General features: G+C 37.3%; 1 protein-coding gene across 2 annotated transcripts; it reads right to left on the bottom strand.

Moving 5' to 3' along the window:
* Positions 1-5,538: 5,538 nt before the first annotated feature.
* On the bottom strand, positions 5,539-22,520 carry LOC143889253 (uncharacterized). 2 transcript variants are annotated; one of them, XM_077393427.1, is made up of 5 exons: positions 22,356-22,520; positions 19,829-20,184; positions 19,335-19,749; positions 17,552-17,756; positions 5,539-5,882 (listed from the first exon to the last, which is right to left on the bottom strand). In XM_077393427.1, the coding sequence occupies exons 2-5, from the start codon at positions 20,180-20,182 to the stop codon at positions 5,660-5,662; spliced, it is 1,197 nt and encodes a 398-aa protein (XP_077249542.1). In that variant the 5' UTR covers positions 20,183-20,184; positions 22,356-22,520; the 3' UTR covers positions 5,539-5,659. The 2 variants fall into 2 exon arrangements, with proteins under 2 accessions (XP_077249542.1, XP_077249543.1); XM_077393428.1 differs by lacking the exon at positions 22,356-22,520 and adding an exon at positions 21,582-21,710.
* Positions 22,521-22,857: the final 337 nt, after the last annotated feature.

The following is a 22,857-nucleotide window of genomic DNA, read 5'->3' as shown; positions in this document are numbered from 1 at the left end:
AGAAAATGTAAAGGGAGAGAGAGAGAGCTTGAATCTTTGTGGAAGCTTTTGCTTTTGCAAATTTCGTGCTTTTGAGGGTTGGGAGATGGGCTATTTATAGTTGAAAAATGGGAAAAACTACCATTTTTTAGGCTATCAATCAAAGATTAGATTTGGGTATGATTTAAAATCAAAATGGTATGGTAATAAGATCAAAACGTGATTTTTTGGTTGTAAATGGAGATTTGGGCGGGATTTATCATTTTAGGGAAGAAAACATTGATTTCTTTTGATTTGAAATCGAAATTGTGTTCGGAAGTTTGGCAAAAATAGCACGATTGAAAAGATTCGAGGCTAGTTGATTGAGGCTACACGATTTTGGGCAAGATTTGGGAGAAATAAGAGGAGATTTGGTGTAATTTTGGCAGAGAATGGGCAAAATACGTTTGGAATGGGAAGAGTCTCGAATTTAGGGCTTAATGGCATATTGTTGTAAATTCGAAAGAGTAGTTGGCTTATTTGATACTTAAAATGAAAGGGGTATTGATGTAGAGCGGGTCCCGCCAAAGAATATGGGCCTCAGTTACCCTAGAGTGGTTTTGATTTGTTTTTTCATACTTGTGGAGTGTATGTCCATGTAAGCATGTGGTGGTGTATGTAATAGCCACATGAGGGGTATTTTTGTCCTTGTTGATAGCTAGGAATAGTATAAATAGCTAGGGTGGTGTTATGTGGGAGACTTTTTTTCTTTTCACACTCTTTGGATTGGGAAGAAAGGGAACCGAGCTGAAGAAGGGTCGAGCTGCTGCTAGCAGATCCCTGAGAAGGAATTCAGGAGCAAGTATCGTGAGTACCATGTCCTCCCTGATTCCAGTTATCATTTCTATCTGTTGCAAGCAGAGATTTATCTTCATGAAAATTCAAACCTTCTGTTGCCTTCTAAACAGAGATTCCATTTGATTTTTTTTGATTTTATATCACTGTTCTATCAGTTTATATTGGATTGTTTCTTTTCTCTAATTCTGCTCAGCTGTAGCCGAAAGCATGAGATTCCTGTTTTAATGAAAGCTTTGAGGGCCCATCTTGGCTGGGATTCCATTTCTTCATTCAATGAAACTTTTGTAGTGTAGGGAGAATTTCGGATCGGATGTGGTGTATTGAATTGTCTTGTAATGGGATTGGTAGAGGAAGACAGATTGGAACTGTAACCTTAAGCCAAAATGAATCCCATGTAAGTTCGATCACAGATAGCATCTTCTATCAGGTTATGGGGGGTCTGGGTTCTTCCAGGTCTTGAACTGGGTTCAAGAAATTAAACTATATTGTTGAATGGTAGGTGTTTGTCTTAATGTCTTATAGACACATAACCATCAAAAGCTAATACTGAGTCAAATACAGGAAGGGCTTGGTTACCATTTCTGGTTTCCATGAAGTGTATTGGATGTTAATGCCTAGAGTTATCCAGGCATGGATTAGTGCAAGATCCAATAGAAAAAGGCCCAGGTCTTGGGCAGAACCGAGGATTGCCCACTCTCAGCTCATTTGACAAGTGGGGTTTCATTTAAAACCGTGTGCTGCATGCGAGAGTTTAATTCCAAATAAAAGGCACCATGGCTGCTTGATGAAATGCTACATTGGGTTAATTGCTCTTTGTTTGGAAACCATTCTCCAAGCGAATTTGATGATTGTATGTAAGTATGTAACAATTGGATAAGTCAGGGAGCGTATCTCATTACATTCACTTTTTCGGTTCCTCGAGTGTAAACTGCATCAGGTATGGGCTGTAAATTATGACAAAAATAAGGGCATTTTGGTGGTTTCTAAAAGGATTTGTAAAATCAAGTGCTTACAAGTCTATACTCCAAGAACTCATTTTTTGAAGGACACTGCCTACTTTCTTTCAGCTCAAGTCAAGCATTAAGGAATTACAGGGTGACGGTGGATATCTGAGTAACCCAGAGATAACTGCTGCAGAGACAAGAAAGGCTGAACTTTTAGTTGTCAAAGAGAATTTGGATAAAATTTTGGCTTCAAAATTACCAACTAAGGTTACTGTTGCAGAAACAGTTACGTAACTTTTGTAATATCACAAGATCAAGACAGAGGGAAACTGAGCCAAAGCACTGAAAGACAAAGGTCTCCAATGGCAGGCTTACAGAAAAGCAGAACTAACAATTAGTCTATGAAACCATTCAAAAAAAATAAAAAATATTAGTCTATGAAAACTGAAAGGGGGGAAGAGAGGCCAGTCAAGGTCAGTAGCACACTATCCATGTCTCTATGAAATTTACACTATATGCAAACTATAATGTTTTCCTCATCTGGTTTCTTTCATGGTCAAAAGCCAGTATTTGTAGCAGGATTAGGTAAGCCCTACCTACGATTCCAAAAAAAAAAGAAGGGGTAACCCTACTTGTGCTCTACTTTCATTTAAATCTCTAACAGTTTTAGGCCCATTTGCTTAGTCTCTAGATACTGACATTTTGCTAATGCCCATGAGCTTATCTTTTTGTTATCGTCGAGACAAGATCCACAATTATATAAAATCTTTTGGCATTTCAATTACTTGTGCTCTACTTTCATTTAGATCTCTAACAGTTTTAGGCCCATTTCCTTTAGAGTATCTAGCTACTAACATTTTGCTAATTGTCATGAGCTTATCTTTTTGTTATTGTCAAGACAAGATCCACAATTATATAAAATCTTTTGGCATTTCAATTTCTGATACAGTTAGACAAGCTTTTGATAATTAAGGGAGGAATATGAACCTTAAATATTGTTTTATTATTTAGCAATATAGTATTAGCAATCACTTGGAATTCTGTGGTTTGAGCTAATCACAAAGAGCATAACAAATTAGGCACAGTAGAGTACTTGAAACTCCTCCATTACCATAACTCACCGCCGCTCTGTGCCAAGGGTTTAGTAGCCCTTAACATTTATTATTACTTTGTTAAATTTATTTTTATTTATTTATTTTGAAAATTGGGTCTGAAAAATAATGATTTACTCAATATGTGAACAAGTGCTTACTTGATTGAATGGAGGGGCTCTCATGGATTAAAGCTAATTCGCTGTGATGTACAGTTGGGGCTGTAATTAACATCCTAATCTCTTGTTTTTCCTAATTTCATAAACTCATTGTCTATCAAGTGCAGTATAAATGCAGTACGACTGTGGTTTTTTTTTGTTTTTTTAAGAAACTACAAAAACCACAGTTCAATTGCAGAATAGAGTTTTTCTGCTCATTCTTAAAACAGTTATACCAAAGGAAAACTAAAAAGTAAAGCAACTCGAACTCAAACTGAGTGGTAGAAACATGTCTAACAAAGCAACTAAGGCCTCATGTTTGAATAAATACTCCATGCAAGTATATAAAGACTAAGCAACCAAATGATCCTACACTCTGCATTCAACAAAGTTTCCTCTAGATGTACTGGGCCTGTAGCTCAATTGGTTGAGGCTTTGCATCTCGACCTTGAGATATTGGGTTCAAAAACAGAAAATAACAAGTCTCCCTCTAAAACAGGAAACACAATCCTTAATTCCTTATCCTTACTATAATAGAAAGAAAATATAAACTTTTCATTGCCCCATTGAAATTACATTTCCATCGCTTCCCCGTATGTCTGTGAGTTTGATTTAACTTGTTCCGTATGTCTCTGATTTCTGCTTCCTTGTGTCTATACAACTGCAGTGTGAATGCATTATGTCCCTAACTGTGTCAAAGTTCATATGGCCTCTAATTTTCATATAAAGGACACGACGGGAATAAAGGCCTTCTTTAACTTCCATTCTGATCGACTGGATATCTCTCATAAGAAATCAAAGGAAGATTCAACAATTTATTCCAGGAAATCCCCAACGCAAAGGAAACTTGTCTAAAATGACCTATAGGCGGAAGGGGTCGAGTTATTGATGTGAGAGGGATCCAAAAAAGGAGGGATCCAGAAAAGGAGGGTTCCAGTAATAATCGAGAAACGATTCGTGTATCTATTTCACAGAAACGTGAAATCAAAGTAGGTGATAAAGTAGCTGGCGCTTGTCGAAATTTGTTTGCAAGTAGATCACTAAGAGCACCAACGCTAGCCTATTTAGTAGGCAAGCGGTGGCAAGTGAAGATAATTCAATATTTTTCAAACTGATAGAGTCAAGGGGCTTGACTATACCTTATAATCACATTGGATAATGGATCTATGAGAAAAATACCCGCGTCTTCCCCTTTTTTCTTTCGGTTATCAAATAGAACAATCTCTGTATGAGTGCACTTGTCTAAGAGTCCCAATGAGATGGGCCCACCTAGATGAATTGTGTAAGGTATAGAGATACTTCCGGTGGAGCCCATCAAGGGCCATAACCCAAAAATCACTTCGACTGTACAACAACATGGATCGTCTTTGAGATTTTATATGATAAGTGGGCGTGTGTATTCAGTGTAAATACATGCCCACAATAATGTAAATGGCCCACCTGGCATAGATGATCTAACACGTTCATTTGTTGGTCTCCACCATCGATAGGCCTTGCTCAAAAATCATCTCCTCGGGATGATCCTAGCCCTCCTATTTGGTGTGAAATAGACGGCTCCGATAGTTCAAAAATGATGGTATAAAAACCTTCGCTAAACTAAACGAAGGGACCAACAGGTGAACATGTTATATGGAGCCCATTTCACTCTTCACTTTTTTTGTGGGCGATGTATTTACACTAAAATAAATGCCAACATATCTTATAAAATGATATTGTTTCACGAGATCGTTTCACCTCGGTGGCAACCAAGTGTATCCCCTAAAAACCAGCGGCTTAGATTTGTCTCTCTGAAAAACATGCCTTTTAATCTCAGCCCTTTGCTCTAAGGCCTTGTTCTTTTCAGATTATAACAAGTGATTGTCAGCCCTAAACCTATTATTGGACTCAAATTTAAATGTAATTTTGAGTCCTATAATAGGTTTTGGGCTTACAATCAGTTGTCATAATTTGAAACGAACAGGGACTAAGGGTGTGTTTGGATTGCCGGAATCAAACAGTGGAATCAGAATTCTATTCCAATTCCACCTTATTCTATTTTTTTTTTTTTTTTCAGTAGGTTAGCTGGGATCGAACCTGCAACCTGAAGGTTGAGAAACCAAGCCTCAACCATTGAGCTACAGGCCCAACCCCGCCTGATTCTAATATCTGTTTCAAAAAATTGAACACAAACAGGGGAACAGAATCAACACCGGGCAGAATTAAAGGGTAAAAATGCTGTTCCCACTCAAGAGGGTGGTATTCTGATTCCGCCCCAGTTAAAATTAGTTAAAATTAAAAAAATTATTGGATTTTTTTAATTACAATTTTAAATTTATTTATTTATTTCCATTCAGTTTACAGGAGAATCGGAATAGGATGCTGATTTTGATTCTGATTCTGGCAATCCAAATGCAGCCTAAAGTGAGGCTGGTTAGATTTTCCGATCGAGGCGAAAAAACCTTATATCAAATCTTCTTTTATAGATTGGAACCTTGGAAAGAGAATTTTTAGTTAATTGAGGAGAAAAATATAAAGCATAATCTTCCAACATTAAATAAAAGGCCATATAAAATTAGAGGTAGTCAAGAAGAGAAGCGAAGGCACAAACCCGAGTTTGGTTACAGGCCAAAGTTAAAATTGATTGAAGAAGTGAATATTGAGTGTTAAGCTATCAACAGAGTACCCCATCCGAGGTGGTTATATCTTTACTGAATCTGAGTATCTCCACTCCTAAATAATCAAGAGGGCCATGAACAGCAGCAACATGGGGCTTTCCAACCTTCACACGGACTGCAGTTATCTGAGGAAACTTTGTTATTGTTGTGTTTGCAATGAGTTGGGCCACTGACTCTAGAAGATTCTGAGAAGGCCCTTCAATTATTTCCTTTACTATGCTGTCAAAAAAACAAATGTACAGATCAGTTTAGATACATATAAGAATGAAAACATACACGGCGAGAACTTGAAGGAATTGTAGGGCAAAAAATCTATGGATAAGCAAAAAGATTCTTACAGCAAAACCAAAGTTCTATATTAGTCCCCAAAGGAGAATGTCTAAAATAACACAGATTTTGTACCAACCTACCAAACAGCCATGTGTCTCAAAATGTTAACAAACCACAATCATTCAAGGGAACTGCAAAATAAAACTGATTTGGCACCAAACTGACAAAATGCCCTATTTCTCGAAATATAGCAACCTACATAAAGTAGATTCAAGAAGACCAAAAGACACTGCCTGCAACACCAAAACTGTTTTGATGTTTCCTTGGCTCCCAATCAACTGTGAATTTGATCAACAAAACTCTAAAGTAACATGATGTGAGAGGAAGAAAATGATAAATTTGGTCAATTCGCATGCCACAATATAGGAGTCGAAAATTTTATGGATTTTAAAACTTCTTATGCGGAGCAAATAACCGGTTCCGGCAACAGGATTACAACCAATACACAACAAGGTGAATATCTAAGGTTGCCTTCAGCAGTGGAGCTCAACTTGGGTTTGCTTCCTTCCAAAGCAAAGGAGCTAATTCATTTCAGAACTTTTGCTATACTGTGAGAACTAAGTGCTTTCAGTAGTGATCTGGTATAAAATCCAAAGAGGCTGGATTGCAATGGAGCCAAGAAAACCTTAAAAAGACAAAAAAAATTGTAACTTGGAAAGTTCTGATCCTTGGTGTACAACCATAAAATTTGAAAATTCCATGTCAGAAGGCAGTTAAATTTTGAAGGAAAACATAGAACAGTCATGATTCCTCTCCCTCTCAAGCTTTAATATTTATGTTTGTGATATTTAAGTAATGCCCTTGATAAGTCAACTTACCTAAAGTAACAACGGTAGATGTCTAATTAGGTGGTAAAATCATTAGTTCTATCATTCTTCTCTCGTGTTTTCATCCGCCGTAGACTTCTTTCACTTAAGAAAGAGGACAACTTTTATGTGACATTCTTTAATATCCCAAATGAAAACACAGCAACAACAAACACTTCAAACAAAGAGGAATCACTGGTCTGAGTACTCGATTGACGCTGTCATAATTAGGGAGAGTCAAATGAGTTTTTATAGCCTTTGTAGGGCAAAACGCGGAATGCGGATGCGGCGCAATGCGGAACGCGACCAAGGTAAAAGGGAGTCGACTTGGGGGAGTCAACGCAGACGTGTGGGAGTTTTAAAACTACAGTTGAAACTAAACCAAAGAACCCTCGAGTACAACAAAACCCTTTTCCTCATGAAAGGTGACATACAAAAAGCTTGATAGGAATGGAACAACAGTGAGGTTGGAGAAAAGATTGTGGGGTTTTATCTTTCAAAATTTTTATGGAATATGATTAATGGGGTAACCCGCAATTAAGAAAAATTCAGGCCAAAGAACTTTTCGGATATTCATACTAATAAAAAAAGTGCAAGTTACTTCAACCAAATGACGATTATTATGTTCAACTATCCCACTCTATTGAGGTGCATAAGAATGAGACTCCATTCCTTGGTCCTGCAGGTCAGATTGAAAATCTTTAAAAATAATCTTAAGGCCCTTGTGCAATCTAAGAACTTTTCGCTGGACTCAAACTGAGTTTTGACAATATTGTGAAACAAACAAAACATCAATGGAACCCATCTCTGCATTCGATTAATAAACCCAAGTAAAGCAACAAAATTCGTCAATAAAAGAAATAAAATACTAACGTAAAAAAGATGTCACCGAAGATGGTCTCCACACATCATAATGGATAGCTATAAAAGAAACATTGCACCTTCTATTTTTTCTTGCAGGATAGACTGACTTGGAATGTTTGGTAAACTCATACATTTTAACATATTCAAAAAAGGGAAACTTGAAATGCAAAATAAGCTTGGATGGATAAAACAATATTGAACTACAGAGTTCTTGCATTCCTATAAGAGTCACTCTGATGCCAGTTCCCAAAGGCGGCACCATACTTCGCTTCTACAACACTTGTCCAGAGCAGACTCCTTTCCTTCCCAAAGCGCTAAAGCCATTTGGCCGGCACTAGTCATGGTTCCGACCCTTTTAAATCACAGACCTACCCACTTTTGGGTCCTACAAACCTCCTTCCAGTTAATTTAGTGGAATTTTGTCATCTCCTCATAATCATACTATAGAAAGTCCATCTGCAATTGTTAAATGTAGTGAGCCACGCTCGAAGGACACATGAATAAAGACGGAGGTATAGATAAGGAGAAGAGCTAGCACTGTTTTAAACAAGGCAATCTTTCAAGCGTGGCTCACAACACACACATGAATAATGTTTTCTAGAATTGGGTCACATGAATAAACACACGAGCAGCCCTTAACTCTGTGTTTTCTCTTCTCCAAGGCATTACACCACTTGTACAACACACACATCAACAGATACTTACAAACGAAAACACACTCATGAATAAAGAAAATAACAACTACCAGAGGCTAAAAGGAAGCCCTCACTCCTCAGCCATCTCATGTCTACATCACTAACTAGGGTTGCAACTTGGGTCGGGTTTTACCCGACCCGCATCGACCCGACCCGAAAATAACATGGGTCGGGTTTTAATGGAAAACCCGATTCAATCTTGGGTAGGGCAGGGTTTAAAGAAAAAAAAACCCAAAACCCAAAACCCGACCTGACTCATATGGGTGCACTGTGACTTTCTTAAATATCACTTGAATAACATAGAAAATTATTTTCCAATATATTGATACAATTGTTTTGATTGAGGTGATCATGTATGTTATGTGAAAATATAGTGTCCTTCTTGATTGAGGTGATCATGTATGTTATGTGAAAATATAGTGTCCTTAAAGTTATACACTTGATGACATAAATTTAGAAATTTTTGGTGTGAATATTTGTTTTTTTTTCTACAGTCTTTAAAATTAGTCACTATCCTACGCTAAAAAATGAAACCCGACCCGACCCGAGAAACTATCATGGGTAGGGTCGGGTTTAGGAATCTCGGGTTTTCCTGTAAAAAATTAGACCCGACCCGACCCGAGATAATTCTCGGGTAGGGTAGGGTTTTGGAAAACACGACCCGCCCGACCCGAGTTGCACCCATATCACTAACCAAACTATTATGGAGTCAAACATCAAGAAGCATTACACTTGGCTTGAGTCTACTTGAGTCTAAAGGAAACAATTCTTGCCGAGTTAATACAAAAATGAACTAGTTTCACCTTGCTCTCTGCTAAGAGATCAAGTAGCATCATACATTTCATTTCAACAAAAGTCTGAAATAATAGATTAACTTTTCTCCTTTAAAATGCATGGAAGCAAAAAGCTCTGTTTACAAACTTAGCATAACAAAAACAAATGAATAAGTATTAATCTAAACGACCCAAATATTTCACATTTGCCTTTTCAATTAGGTTTGATAAACTTTAACAAAAATGAAATATCCATCAATTAAGTAAGTTGGAAACATAATGTCTCATGCCTAACGTTTGAATTTTTCATATTGACCCAAGTCTTATTAAAACCTTGTACATATATCTTGGTTTCCATTCTAACCGAACATATGAATCGTGCCTTAACAAAACAAAAACCAATCCACCTTGTAACCCATTGTTCTCTTACAATCACAAAGCTATAAACTCTTTTGTTAAAATTAAAAGAAAATTGCTAAATTTAAAAAGAAAACAAAAGGCCACAAATCCCATATAAAAGTTCCCTGAACATGAGAATTTCAAAATAAAGTAATTCAAGAAAAAAATTATAATGTAACTCGATCCAAAAAGGGTTCACATTGAACAAGAAGTTTTCACATTTTACCAAAATAAGGCACCATAAAAAGTGCATTACTGATCTTGCACAACAAAAAAATACATGATTTAGTCAGAAACCATAGGAGATAATATACTATAAAATACAATTTTTCAAAATGTCACTAAGTGTTGACTATTTAAGTAACTCGTGGATTAATCCCATTTGCACCATAATCAAAACGAGCCTCTTCATGGGCTTCTACTAAAATAGACGCCAAAACTATATTAGTCATAATCCTTGTGTTCAGTAACCCATATCCTTTTCGAGAGGTTGTAAGTATCTTTTTGTGGGAATTCCTAAAAACATGATATTTTCTCTTACTTTTTGCTCTCATCTTCTCGTATTTCCACTTCGGCCTGCGCATCTTGTCACTTAATTGGATCTAAATAAATTTGAAGTTGATAGATTTCTAGATGAAACGGTAAAATGAGGGCGTGTCTTTCCACGAGAGGTTGGAGCATTTGTTCGTAAATTCAACAATGCCATGTAAAATAATAAGTTCATCCACTTCAATTGGTTATGTAGCTTTTTTCTGGTCTCCTCATCTTCAGTCTCGTCGTTAGTACCCAATATCGTTTTAAAATTCTCGTGGACGTTCCTAAAAAATGATCTTTCTCCTTGTTTTTTGTCCTCAACTTCTTATATTTCCAACTAAGCCGGCACATCTTGCCACTCAATTGAGTTTAACTGAATTTAAAGTTAATAGATTTCTGAACGAGACGGTGAAATGTGAGCATGTCAATCCCCGGGAGGTTGGAGCCTTTGTTCATAAATTGGATAGTGCCATTCAAAAGACAATCTCGTCCTCATTTCTCCGCCTTCGTTGATTATGTGGCTTCTTCGAGGATTCTTCATCTTCAGCCTTGTGGTTGGTGCCCCATATCGTTTTCGAGAGATTATAAGCATTTTCTGATGAAAACTGGTGACAACTGGGGGTTTCCCCTTGTTTGCAATTATCATTTTCTTGTATTTCCATTTCAAGATTTCTGGATAAATTGGTAAAAGGTTGAAATGTCAGCCTATGGGAGCTCAGACCTGTTCTTCTTGAATTCTACAATGCCCATCAAAATTATGATCTCGTCCTCCTCACTCTGCACCCATCGAGACGGTGCCTTGCTCTCATAGAGGCGCTTCAAGATGGATAGGTTGCAAAAGAGTTTCCCATTAATTATGTCCAATAACACTTAAAACATCATTCCAGTCCTTCGTCTTTCTCGCTTGAATGGAGTACTCGATGGATGCCCTTTCCTTTGCTGCGACTTGGGTTTCAGCAAAGATTGTATGGCTGTTTTTATAGAGATATAAAAAGCATCCTTACGTAACCCACCGCCCTCGATTAGTGCATCCATTTTAAAAGCAGAGAAAATCAAAGAAACGGAACCCAGAGATAGAAGTATCATTCTCTTCGTCTTTCTATTCATCGTAGATCAGATCAGCAAGGTTTGCTTGATTAGAAAGTATCCTATTCAGACACTTAATGGATCGATGTCCCGATTTATAAGAATGAGAGGATCAGCAATGCGAGCAGCGAGAGCAAGAACTAGAAGATACGGGAAGAGTTGGCACTCTTACGATATTGGCTTTCAAAGCTGTGGTGGGCTAAACATGTCGTTGGAACGCTTTAATAAGGCCATTACAGAAATGTGAACAACGCAAGCCGCAGTTCGCCCCCCCCCCCCCCCCGAGAGCGAGGCACCGTCTCAATGGGTGTGGAGTGAGGACGACGAGATCATCATTTTGATGGGCATTGTAGAATTCATGAAGAACAGCCATGAGCTCCCATAAGCTGACATGCCAACCTTTTACCAATTTATCCAAAAATCAATACAGTTTGAATTCAGCAGGGCGTTTGATTAACAAGATCCGTCGATTGAAGTGGAAATATTAGAAAATGATAATGGCAAACAACGGAAAACCCCTAGTTGTCAGCAGTCTTCATCAGAAAAATGCTTATAATCTCTCGAAAACGATATGGGGCACCAACCACAAGGCTGAAGATGAAGAGTCCTTGAAGAAACCGCATAACCAACGAAGGTGGAGCAAAGAGGACGAGATTGTCATTTTGAATGTCACTGTCCAATTTATGAACAAAGGCTCCAACCTCCCGATGAGTGACATGCCCACATTTCACCGTTGCATTCAGAAATCTATCAACTTTAAATTCAGTCAAACTCAATTGAGTGGTAAGATGCACCGACTTAGGTGGAAATACAAGAAGTTGAGAACAAAAAAAAGAAGATAGATCTTTTTTTAGGAACGTCCACAAGAACGATGCTTACAATCATTCTAAAATGATATGGGGCACCAACGACGAGGATGCAGATGATGAGAAGACCGGAAAGAAGCTGCATAACCAATTGAAGTGGGTCAATGATGATGAGATTATTATTTTAAATGGGATTGTTGAATTTATGAACAAAGGCTCCAACCTCCCGTGGAAAAACATGTCCTCATTTTGTCATTTTATCTAGAAATCTATCAACTTCAAATTCAGTCGGATCTAATTAAGTGACAAGATGCGCCGGATGAAGTGGAAATACGAGAAGATGAGAACAAAAAATAAGAAAAAAGATCATGATTTTAGGAATGCCCACAAAAAAGTTACAACCTCTCATAAAGGATATAGGGTGATGAAAACAAAGATGAGGACTAATATAGTTTTGTCACCTATTTTTGTAGAAGCTCATTTTGATTATGGTGCAAATGAGATTAATCCACGAGTCACATAAATACTCAATATTTAGTGTCCTTTTGAAAAATGTTATTTTATAGTATATTATCTGTTATGGTATCTGAATAAATCATGTATTTTTTTGTAGTAGAAGATAGGGAATGCACTTTTTATGGTGTCTTATTTTGATTTAATGTGAAAACTTCTTTTTCAATGTGAATCCTTTTTGGATCAAGTTCGATCATAGTTTTGTTTCTACAGTTACTCCATTTTGAAATTCTTATATTCAGAAAACTTTTATATGTGATTCGTGGCTTCTTGTTTTCTTTTTAAATTTAGCATTTTTTTAATTTTAGCAAAACAGTTTATAGCATTGTGATTTTAAGAGAGCAATGGGTCAGAAGGTGGATTGGTTTCTGTTTTGTTAAGGCACAATTCATATGTTTGATTAGAATGCAAACCAAAATATATGTAAAAGCTTTTACTAAAACTTGGGTCAATATGAAAAATTCAAACATTAGGCATCACACAATATGTTTCCAACTTACTCAATTGATGGATATTTCATTTTTGTTAAAGTTTATCAAACCAAATTGAAAAGGCAAATGTGAAACATTTTGGTTATTTAGATTAATACCCATCCATTTGTTTTTGCTATGCTAAGTTTGTTAATTACAATCAACAACTCTATTGCATTTCAATTCCAAGCTCTGTTTATTATTTGCAAGGAGCCACATAAATGAATTTTTTCTATTGTACATAGCAGAGCTTTTTGCTTCCATGCATTTTAAAGGAAGAAAGCTAATCTACTATTTCAAGCTTTTGTTGAAATGAAATGAATGATGGTACTTGATCTCTTAGCAGAGAGAAAGGTGAAAACTATTCAGTTTTGTATTAACTCGGCAAGAATTGTTTACTATAGACTCCAGTAGACTTGAGCCAAGTATAATGCATCTCGATGTATATAGTTTGGTTAATAATATAGACATGAGAAGGCCGAGGAGTGAAGGCTTCCTTTTAGCTTTGGGTAGTTGTTATCTTCTTCATTCATGAGTGTGTTTTCTTTTTTAAGTATGTGTTGAAGTGTGTGTTATACAAGTGGTGTAATGCCTTGGAGAAGAGAAAACACAGTTAAGGGCCGCTCGTGTGATCTTTTCTAGACTTGGGTCCCAAAGGGCCTGGCTTAGTTTACCTCCACACAACACAAGACCCAGGTACACTTATTAGGAAGGCTCCCAATGACACTAGTAAACTGGCTAGTCTCCTCCTTTAAGGTGAATACCCATAAGCATGACTTAAAGAAGTTAGATCTCTGTCCCGCAGTTGCCATGTAGCACCGGATAACAACCTTAGGGTTCTTGAATCTTGACCTTAAACTCCTTCGCACAATTAGATACTAGAGTATGATTGGCAAATTTAAGGTGTATTATTTCCAGCTCTTGATCACCCACTCTCAGGCCCTTAATGAGGCCACTCCTAGCCTTGTCAATCATTCTACTCAAGGATTCAACCACTATTGTGAAATGGAAAGGAGACAGTAGGTCTCTCTTGTGTATAACACTGGAGGTTTTGAAGAAGTTGAAGGGGATCCATTAATTAGGATGGAACATCAAGCTGAAGAGACACACCTGCACACCCAATCCTGCCATCTGTTTCCAAATCCCATATGGCTTAAGAAATAATCTAAACAACCCCATTCCACCTTGCTGTAGGCTTTCTCCATATCTAATTTGCACACTACACCTCTTGTTTGGCAACAAAAGTATAGCTCAATCACCTTGTTCGGAATCATCGCCACGACAAGGATTTGGTTGCCTCTGATAAAAGGGTTTTTGGTTCTGTAAAATGATCTTGTCTAGGACTAGTTAAATCTTGTTCGCTAAGACCTTAGCCAACAACTTATGCATCCATCACACCAAGCTGATAGGACGAAAATTAGATAGGCAATCCGCCAATTCCTAGGGATGATGGCTATAAAAGTGGCACCCCTTACTCTTGTCCAAAGTCAGGCCTCTGTGGAATTCCTCGAACAACTTTATTAGATCATCCTTCACTGAATCCTTAGGACTCTTGGAAAAAGCCAAACAAAAACTTTACGACCCTGGGCCCAATCCCTTTTTAAGGAAAACAATCTGCTTTTGATTTCCTCCTCATTGAAGGTAGGTTCCAAAAATTCATTATCACCTTGATCAATCTGCTGAAAATATATCCCTTCCGGTAAGGGAAGGGTCACTCCTTCGAGAAGTAAAGCTTTTGGTATAAGCCAACAATTTCTTCTGAAATCAGCTCTCGGTCCTCACATATTCCTCTATTTATCCAAAGCGATTTGGTTCTATTAGCTCTTCTTCTTGCGTTAGTTATCCCATGAAAATAAGCTATGGTTTTATCGCCTCGCCCCCCCCTCTCGCCAATTAGGTCAGGACCCAAGCTAACTCAAGGCGAAACAAGCGCACAAAGTCACAAACCCAATCCTTGGGTCCAGCAAAATAGGGCAATGATCCCAAGTCGGCTTAGCCAAAGCAAGTTGACGAGTATTTGGAAGGAGGTCCAACAAATCAGAGCTAACCAGAAATCAGTCCAATCTGCTCCTACTTTGATTTCTAGTCCAATAATGGAATTTAATTTTTGAGACTTTTTTGGCATATTGGAATAAGAGAAAGGAAGCTATGGTTTTTCACTCATGATTCGCTGCCTATTCATGTATGGGGGATTTTCTTGGAGATGGAACTCCAATTTTCAAAGACTTTCACAGCAATTTTCTACAAGATTCTCGTGGGGTTTGATCTACAGTTGTAATCAACCTATATTAGATCTACTTCTATTGTAGTTTTTCTCCTTTTGATTTGTTATCTATTCAAAGGTTATCTAAAGTAATTTTCTGCAGCAATAAGTCTTCTATTTGATTTCAAATTTGAAGTATTGCTGACAACTGTACTCAAGAGCCATTGACTCTTGTTACAAGTTGCAATAGTTATCCTTCCTTCCCAGGATAACATCTTCTTCCAATAGGATAATTTCTTCTCAACCCTTTCCAACCGGATTCCAAAAGGTTTTCTTAAGATTGCCAACTTATCCAGGGAGCCCAAGATATGACAAGGTAAAATTATCCAACAAGCATCCAAGCACCGCAGCCAATACTCCCCCAAAAGTATCATCAATCCACACCCATCATTGTGATTTGTTGAAATTAATCATTTGGCCAAAAACTAGCTCAAAGTGCCTCAGAATAACTTTCAAATGCAACGCCTAATCAATGGATGGCTCATAGAAGAGGAGGGTGCCATCCACAACCTAAAAATGAGACACTTGCAAAGTCAAAGTATTCACCCTGAAATCTTCCACCAAACCAATGTGTATTGCTCTTTGCACAAGCCTAGTCAACCTGACAACCTCCAATGTATGGAGAAAGGGGTTGTCTCGCAAATTTTCATGGCATGGAGCCTTTGATGAAACCTTTAGGAGATTACATTGACCAAAATGGAGAAGTCGAGCGGCTTTGAAATACACATCAGTATCCAACTTCTCTACCGTGATCCAAAAACCCATTATGCCTATAAGATGGTCAACGAAGACCAATAAGCATAGGTTTACGCTTTTCCCATAACCAGCTTGCATACTAAATCTGGTGTTTCATTCTTATGTGGAGAATCAATGCATTTGGGGGCAATCAAAGCATCAACAAGGATTTGAAGGTAGCAAATGAAAGCCCCTTGGTTGACGAAATAATTTTGCTCACAGCAATGGGAAATCTTGTTGGATATGGGAAACTTAAGACCTTTTTCCGATTTACCAAAACTTCATTTTTCCCACCTACAAACAAATGCACCAGACCAGTTGTGTCCAAGAAAGATAATTCATCTCATTCAATTTCAAAGACTGAAGACCAGGATTTTTTAATGGCTTGAATGCATCAAAATTAGCTGACCCCAACTGGTTTGCGACAAAGTCTTAGTTGAGTTGAGTCGAGTTGAGTTGTATGCATCAGAATTCTACTACATCAAGATTCAATTTAAATTTTTTTGATTTTTTTTAATGGCTTGACCGCATCAAAATTTTACTCATCTAATTATGGATAGTCGAGTGGGAAGAATTTTCACCTGACATCCTTCAGAAGATCAATAAAAACACAACTCATGTAGTATTATAGACCAAACAAACAACACATTTAGATCAATCCATAACACCATTGAGAGAAATCAATACAACAAATATAATCGCATAAGCAAGAACTCAACATCCAACTTTCAAAACCATCTTCATATCAATAAAAATGCCAACTGTTGATAAACATAGTCAAATAGGGCATGCATATCCAGTTTTTATGGAAATCATCCAAATGTGAAAAAACATTCAAAAAAACCTCTGAAAATTCCTTTATAGCAACCTCAATACTCAAAAGGATCAAAATTAAGCCATAGAAATATTAAATCTCTATAACACCCACCCCCCAAGTTTTTTGTGAGAAAACAATAGAATATGATCTATCATGAAAGACCAAAGCAAATATGTCTAAATATCATGAAAGACCAAAGCAAATATACTAAATGGAATTTTAGATTCCTTGATTAAAAATCCCTTTGAATCTAAAAACATCTGGCAATGCTCTTCATAAACATGCACAAGATGAGTCCATCGAATGGTACCAATTTCAGAAGGTTTAGTCTGGTATAGTTGTATGGTTACTAATGTCAGTCATATGGTTGATGATGTCACCAAGTAATGCTTACCTTCTAACAAGTTGTACATATTTCCAAGGAACCTTTGTGATTAAAATGCATTCAAGATAAGAATAACATCAATGGAAGGAATTAGGGTTTTTGAGTCTCTACTATGATACCATGATTAAAATGGCAGAAAAGGTCAATGTGAGAGGAGTCTCCCTCCCTCCCTCTCTCTCACTCTCTCAAGCTTCATTATTTATGGTTAAGATATTTACCCTAATGTCCTTGATAAATCAACTTACCGGGGGTAGCAATGGCAAATGTACAAAGGTATACATGGTAAAATAGAAAAGCAAGAAAGGAAAAAACAAGGAGCAAAATAGCATTAATCTTTACAACAATTGTCAACACATACATTAATTTGGCAATTTATATTATAAGAGTAATGAAGAAAAGTAACTACTCTCACCGATAGATATCAGTATAACTGACAGTGTTGGATAAGCAGTCTGTTTTACCAGCTTCACGAAGATCTATCCATGCATCCACATCCACCAAGAACTTTTGGCCCAGCTTTTTCTCTTCCGCCCGCACACCATGAAATCCATGGAACATGAGCCCCCTCAATATAAGCTTGTCTCCCTTCACCAAGTCTTGGTTTTCCATCAACACACCTGAATGGAAGTGGTTAATTTTTTGCTAACAGCCTAAATAAACCCATGCATACTACTACTACACTGATTGTCTATGCTTTATGATTATTATTATTATTTTTTTGAATGGTAAAAGATTTTATTAAAAAGACCGAGATGGTAAAAAAAGGATAAAGATATAGAGGAAAACCAATGCTAAACAACCAAGAAAGAGGGCACAACAAAAGCTCAAGGAGGGAGAAAGTCATATTGATCCAATGACCAAATGAACTCCTCTCCTAGCAAGCTCATCCGCCACTCCATTGGCCGATTTTCTAATGCGAAGGAAGGAAACACTAGCGGACCCACAATGTCCCTTAACTCATTAAAGAGATCCGCAAACTGCCAAGGAAAGATATGAGAGCCGGACAACCATCGAATCACATTTAAAGAATCACCCTCCACAACCACTATGCTTTATGACTATTAGTGGAATCTTGTTTTAGAGGAGAAGATAGTTTGGCATTTCCCAGTTATCACATAAATTATAAAAACAGAAGTTTTATGCTTGAAGTGAGACATTTTAAAGAACATGACTCAAAAATCAAAATGAAGACAAAAGTCACTTTGGCTGAGCACGCCGGCTAAGTACATGGGATTTCTAGCATTAAAATAATGATTCAAAATGAAACCTAAATGCATTGAAGTGATATTTACATCTGTATTTAACCAAATATAGATTAGAATCTAACCAAATATTTTGGTTGATTTTGAGTCTAAAACTATTTTCCCGGGCAAAATATGAAATTGTTTAAAAATTTTAGAGTAGAGAACCCATTACAAATACATCACCAACCTATCCTGATTCATTCAGCTAACTTAACTGTCATCGTATCTACATTAAGGGCGCCATCCTCAATGAGAACATTATCAACAGTTGAATCCAACCAACTACCAAGTATACTTTAAAGATTTCAGCTTTAGTGCCTATTCGCCCATTACCTTCAGGGTGTTTTTGGGTAAGCACTAGAATTCATCAAGGGAATCAGTCACGAATCTGATTCTAGAGTTTCGTACCGTCCAGACCACTGTCAGAATGGATTCAAGTTTTCAATAAATTTTCCATATTACCTGCAACCAATAAGACTTGTTTATTTTTTATTTTTTTGCTAAGCATCAATAAGACTAGCTGATACCTTGTTATATTGACGCATATTTTCAATGAAGAAAATGTCAAACCATATATATTACTAAGACATTCACACCACATAAATGAAATGGCTAAGTTAACAACAATACACACAAAAAAATAGTGTAAAGTCAATGACCAAAGAAGAAACAACGAAACCAATTAAGAAAAATAAAGAAAATTTAACTACCAAACTAGCATCCAACTAAACTATAATATGTCAAAAACACTATAATACCAACCAAACTAGCATCCACCACATTGTGGATGCAACTCGATAAAATTCACAATTTATATTTCTCCAGCAATTATCATCTAGACCCACTTCACTTTCACAGGTTTTGGAAGGAGTCTTTATTGGATCACAACGGATCATAGTTTCTACCCGAGTTGATCCCTCATACTAAGATTAGATATGTTTGTCAACTTACCATCGATACTTCCCCTCCTTTGCGTCGCGTCGTGCTCACAACCAAGACGGCTAGCCAACTTGTCAATTCTCATATTTGTTTCTGCACATAAAGTCCCAAATGTCTTCGCCAATTCCATAAAGCCTGCATCAAAGTTGCCAATATCTCGACTTCTCTTTCGACGGGGTTGCTTGGAACCTTTTGATCCAGTAGACATATCTCCAAATGTTTGGATCGCTAATACATCAATATCCTCTAGTCCTCCATCTTGCACATTGATATCCTCATTATTTTCATCTTCGTTGTCCATGGCCTCCACCATATCCTCCGGTGCCTGAGATCTCTCACCGTTAGCTACATCCCTTCCGAAAACACGAGCAAGTTCTTCAAAATGGGGGAACGGCTTGTTCCTTAGTCCCTTTGCTTCTGGATGACTCTGCAGTGTCATACAAAGCAGTTAAGCATACTTTAACAATAAAATACTAATCATATGAAACAAATAAAAGTGTAATTACCTTCAACCAATCATTCCATCCGTCGTCTTTTTCACACATTGCACACTTCACGTCATCATTCCATACAAAATCACTATTCTTAAGCATGTCACTTATAGCATAATATTGTTTCTTCAATGTCTTCAACCGTGACTCAATGTGTGGGGTTGCCTTCAAACCACACCCTGGAAACTTAGTTTTCACTGTCTTCTCTAAAATAGACATATATCCAGTCCTGAAAGTGCCATTGTCAGATTTCCAACCTGTATTGCATAGATCAACCAATGCATGAACCAATACAGTGTCCTCATTGGCATGCCACACACGCTTATTTTTTCCCGGTCCTCTTAACCGTTCGGATGATTGAACTTCCATTTCTGAAAAAATAGGTTCATGTAACAATTTATCAATCCAATATGTAATTGCAGCAGAACAAGAATATTCAGTCTATGAATGATAAACAACAGAAACATTCAAATATACAAATGTATAAAAGGATAACAATGTGAGCATAATAACAAAATAAAAGCATGTCCATGGTCCATGCACAATGAAAGTTCTCTACATTGGTCCACACATGCTGATACATCATCCAAAAAAACTAAAACACATCCAAATGCATCTCAACTCTCAAGTAGTTGTAGTAAAACCTGACATGTTGCCTTTGGCTTTTCCAGAAATACAAACATATCTAAGTAATTGTCGCTCAGTCAAACCATAATGAAAACACAATTTTTTTTATTTTCTTCTATATGAATACGTGTCACAGAGTGAGCTGCAATAGAAGTAAGAAAGAGTGATATGCAATTCCACATTCAAGAAAAAACCGAACAATTGGAAGGAAGAAGCATGGAACTGTAGGTCGCTTTCCCGGGAAGTACCCTTTCGGGAACTGGATCACCAAACCCACGATCAGATGTGAGGTTAGCAGGATTTTCACATCTTCTAGTGTTGGTTTGAGTCCAGCTCGTGAGAAGTTACTTTCTTTATAAATCCCATTTCTTCTTCCAAACCATTCATCCAAGTGGCTCCACCATAAAGATGTGAGGGCTTGAAAATCACTCCAATTGGACAATCTAGCCATTCGACTTGTCAGTCCAAATAGAAATGCCCCAATTGAATTGGATAAGATAATTGCCCAAAGTGACTGAGAGAATCCCTTAACTTTGATTCAGTGAGATTTTAACTTGATGAATGAATTCACAACTGTTGGTAAGCATGATCCACGAAACTCGAATTCATGCTGGTAATAGCTTGAGAAGTAATGACAAATGCATTTTCTACCAAGCCATCAACAGAGCATCATTGATCACTGGGTTTCTTCAAGTTGTTGTCATACCCTTAAACAATTTAAAAATATAATTTGCAAAAATTTTAACGTGTGCCTTAGTAAGAAAATACTTTGAGACTCCCATTTCTTAATTTCAATGCAACATAAAAAAATCTTTAAGACCCAAAAAAATTAAAGTAAAAGAAGACTATTTAAACCAATTTCGTATTAGTAATACCATCATGGATTCAAAAAATCTGAGAGAAATATTGTTCATAAAGAGAATTCTAATGGGGATTGGAGCAACAAACCTCATTGACATAATCTCTTCAAGTAAAACTAAAAGGGACAATATTCCCAAAGCCAAAAGCTGGATATTCTATTGACATAAAGCACAACTTTCACAACAGTAAATCAACATTAGGCCAACCAAAGAATATATGAATTTTTTTGTCAAGAGTCTCAAGACCCAAATGGGTCATCTTCCCTAACCATTGTTTTTACCCAATATTTCTTACAGAAATTGTTCTCACACAGAATAGTCTTAGAGAGACTATAGGAAGACAAAAAAAAAAAGGAGATGAAGCATAGTGTTTGCATAGGAAAGGCTGGCAGTGTCAAAATAAGGGTGACCTGCCCTAATCATTGTTTTTACGCAATATTTCTTACAGAAATTGTTATCACACAGAATAGTCCGAGAGAGACTGTAGGAAGACAAAAAAAAAAGGAGATGAAGCATAATGTTTTCATAGGGAAGGCTGGCAATATCAAAATAAGGGTCACCTTCTATTTGACAAAGCGGCAAGCACAGAAGATGCCCTTACCCGGAATGTTTAGATCGCCGGAATCAGAAATCGGAATCGACATCATATTCTAATTCCTATTCCCTCTCCCTCAAACAGAATGATGAAAATTTTATTGAAAAAAAAAATCCAATAAAAATCCATTCTAACTAGGGCGGAATCAGAATACCACAGAAAACAGATTCCGGCAATTTCCCCCTCTGATTCCGCTCCGATGTCAATTCCGCTCTCATGATTCCTTTCTTTTTTCAATCAACCGCCGGAATCGGAATCAGAACCCGATTCCGACACCGGATTCCGGCAATCGAAACACACCCTAACCGAGAAAGAAAGAAAGCCTCGCCTAAAGTTTCTGCCATGGGTGATATGTAGAGAAACTAGAGATATAGAAAAACACAAATCCAAAACCAAAAACGAAAAAAAGAAGAGAGAGAAAGAGAAAAGAAGGATGATGCTAGAGAGAGAGAGAGGGTACCTGTGTGAGCTTCGAGAGAGAGACGAGTATAGAGACGTTGAAGAAGAGGGTTTGTTGGTGCTCGATATTTAAGTTGGAATCATTTGAGCCCAGCAAAAGGCACGCGACGATTCTCTTCAGAGAGAGAGAGAGAGATGATTAGAGGGTACGAAGAGGGTCGGTTGGTCCATCCCAAACTTACGAAAAGTACTAATAATAAAGGTACGAGACTACGAGTTACATTAAAAAAGAAAGGAAGCTGATTTTTTCGCCCCCCAAGTAGGATAATGCCCCGTCCTTTGACGCGAATTGTGGGCGGGCAGACGAACGCTTTTTGACCTCAAATCACGTTAAAGGGGGGCGCATTATACTACAATGGAGCGAAAAAAATCATTCCTCAAAAGGAAAATCATAGAACAGCTAAAAAGGCAGCATTTTTAGTCTAGAAAACCTTTAAAACCTAAAAAAAGATTTGCTAGGCAATTTCGCGGCAAGTTATATGATTATATGGTAGCTCACTTTT

This window comes from Tasmannia lanceolata, unplaced genomic scaffold, assembly GCF_043159265.1.
Source record: "Tasmannia lanceolata isolate RefF3 unplaced genomic scaffold, GAP_Taslan_0.1 ptg000013l, whole genome shotgun sequence".
In the NCBI taxonomy this organism is placed as follows: domain Eukaryota; kingdom Viridiplantae; phylum Streptophyta; class Magnoliopsida; order Canellales; family Winteraceae; genus Tasmannia; species Tasmannia lanceolata.
This window is presented reverse-complemented; position numbering and strand designations above follow the sequence as displayed.

Bases quoted from the DNA above. Each gene is read 5' to 3' on its own strand.
- LOC143889253 (XM_077393427.1), bottom strand. From the start codon at position 20,182: ATGGAAGTTCAATCATCCGAACGGTTAAGAGGACCGGGAAAAAATAAG. The intron at 17,757-19,334 runs GTAAGTTGACAA...ACTTCCATTCAG, and splicing joins AAGGAGGGGAAGTATCGATG to GTGTGTTGATGGAAAACCAA. The intron at 5,883-17,551 runs GTGAGAGTAGTT...TTTTTTTGACAG, and splicing joins AGTTATACTGATATCTATCG to CATAGTAAAGGAAATAATTG.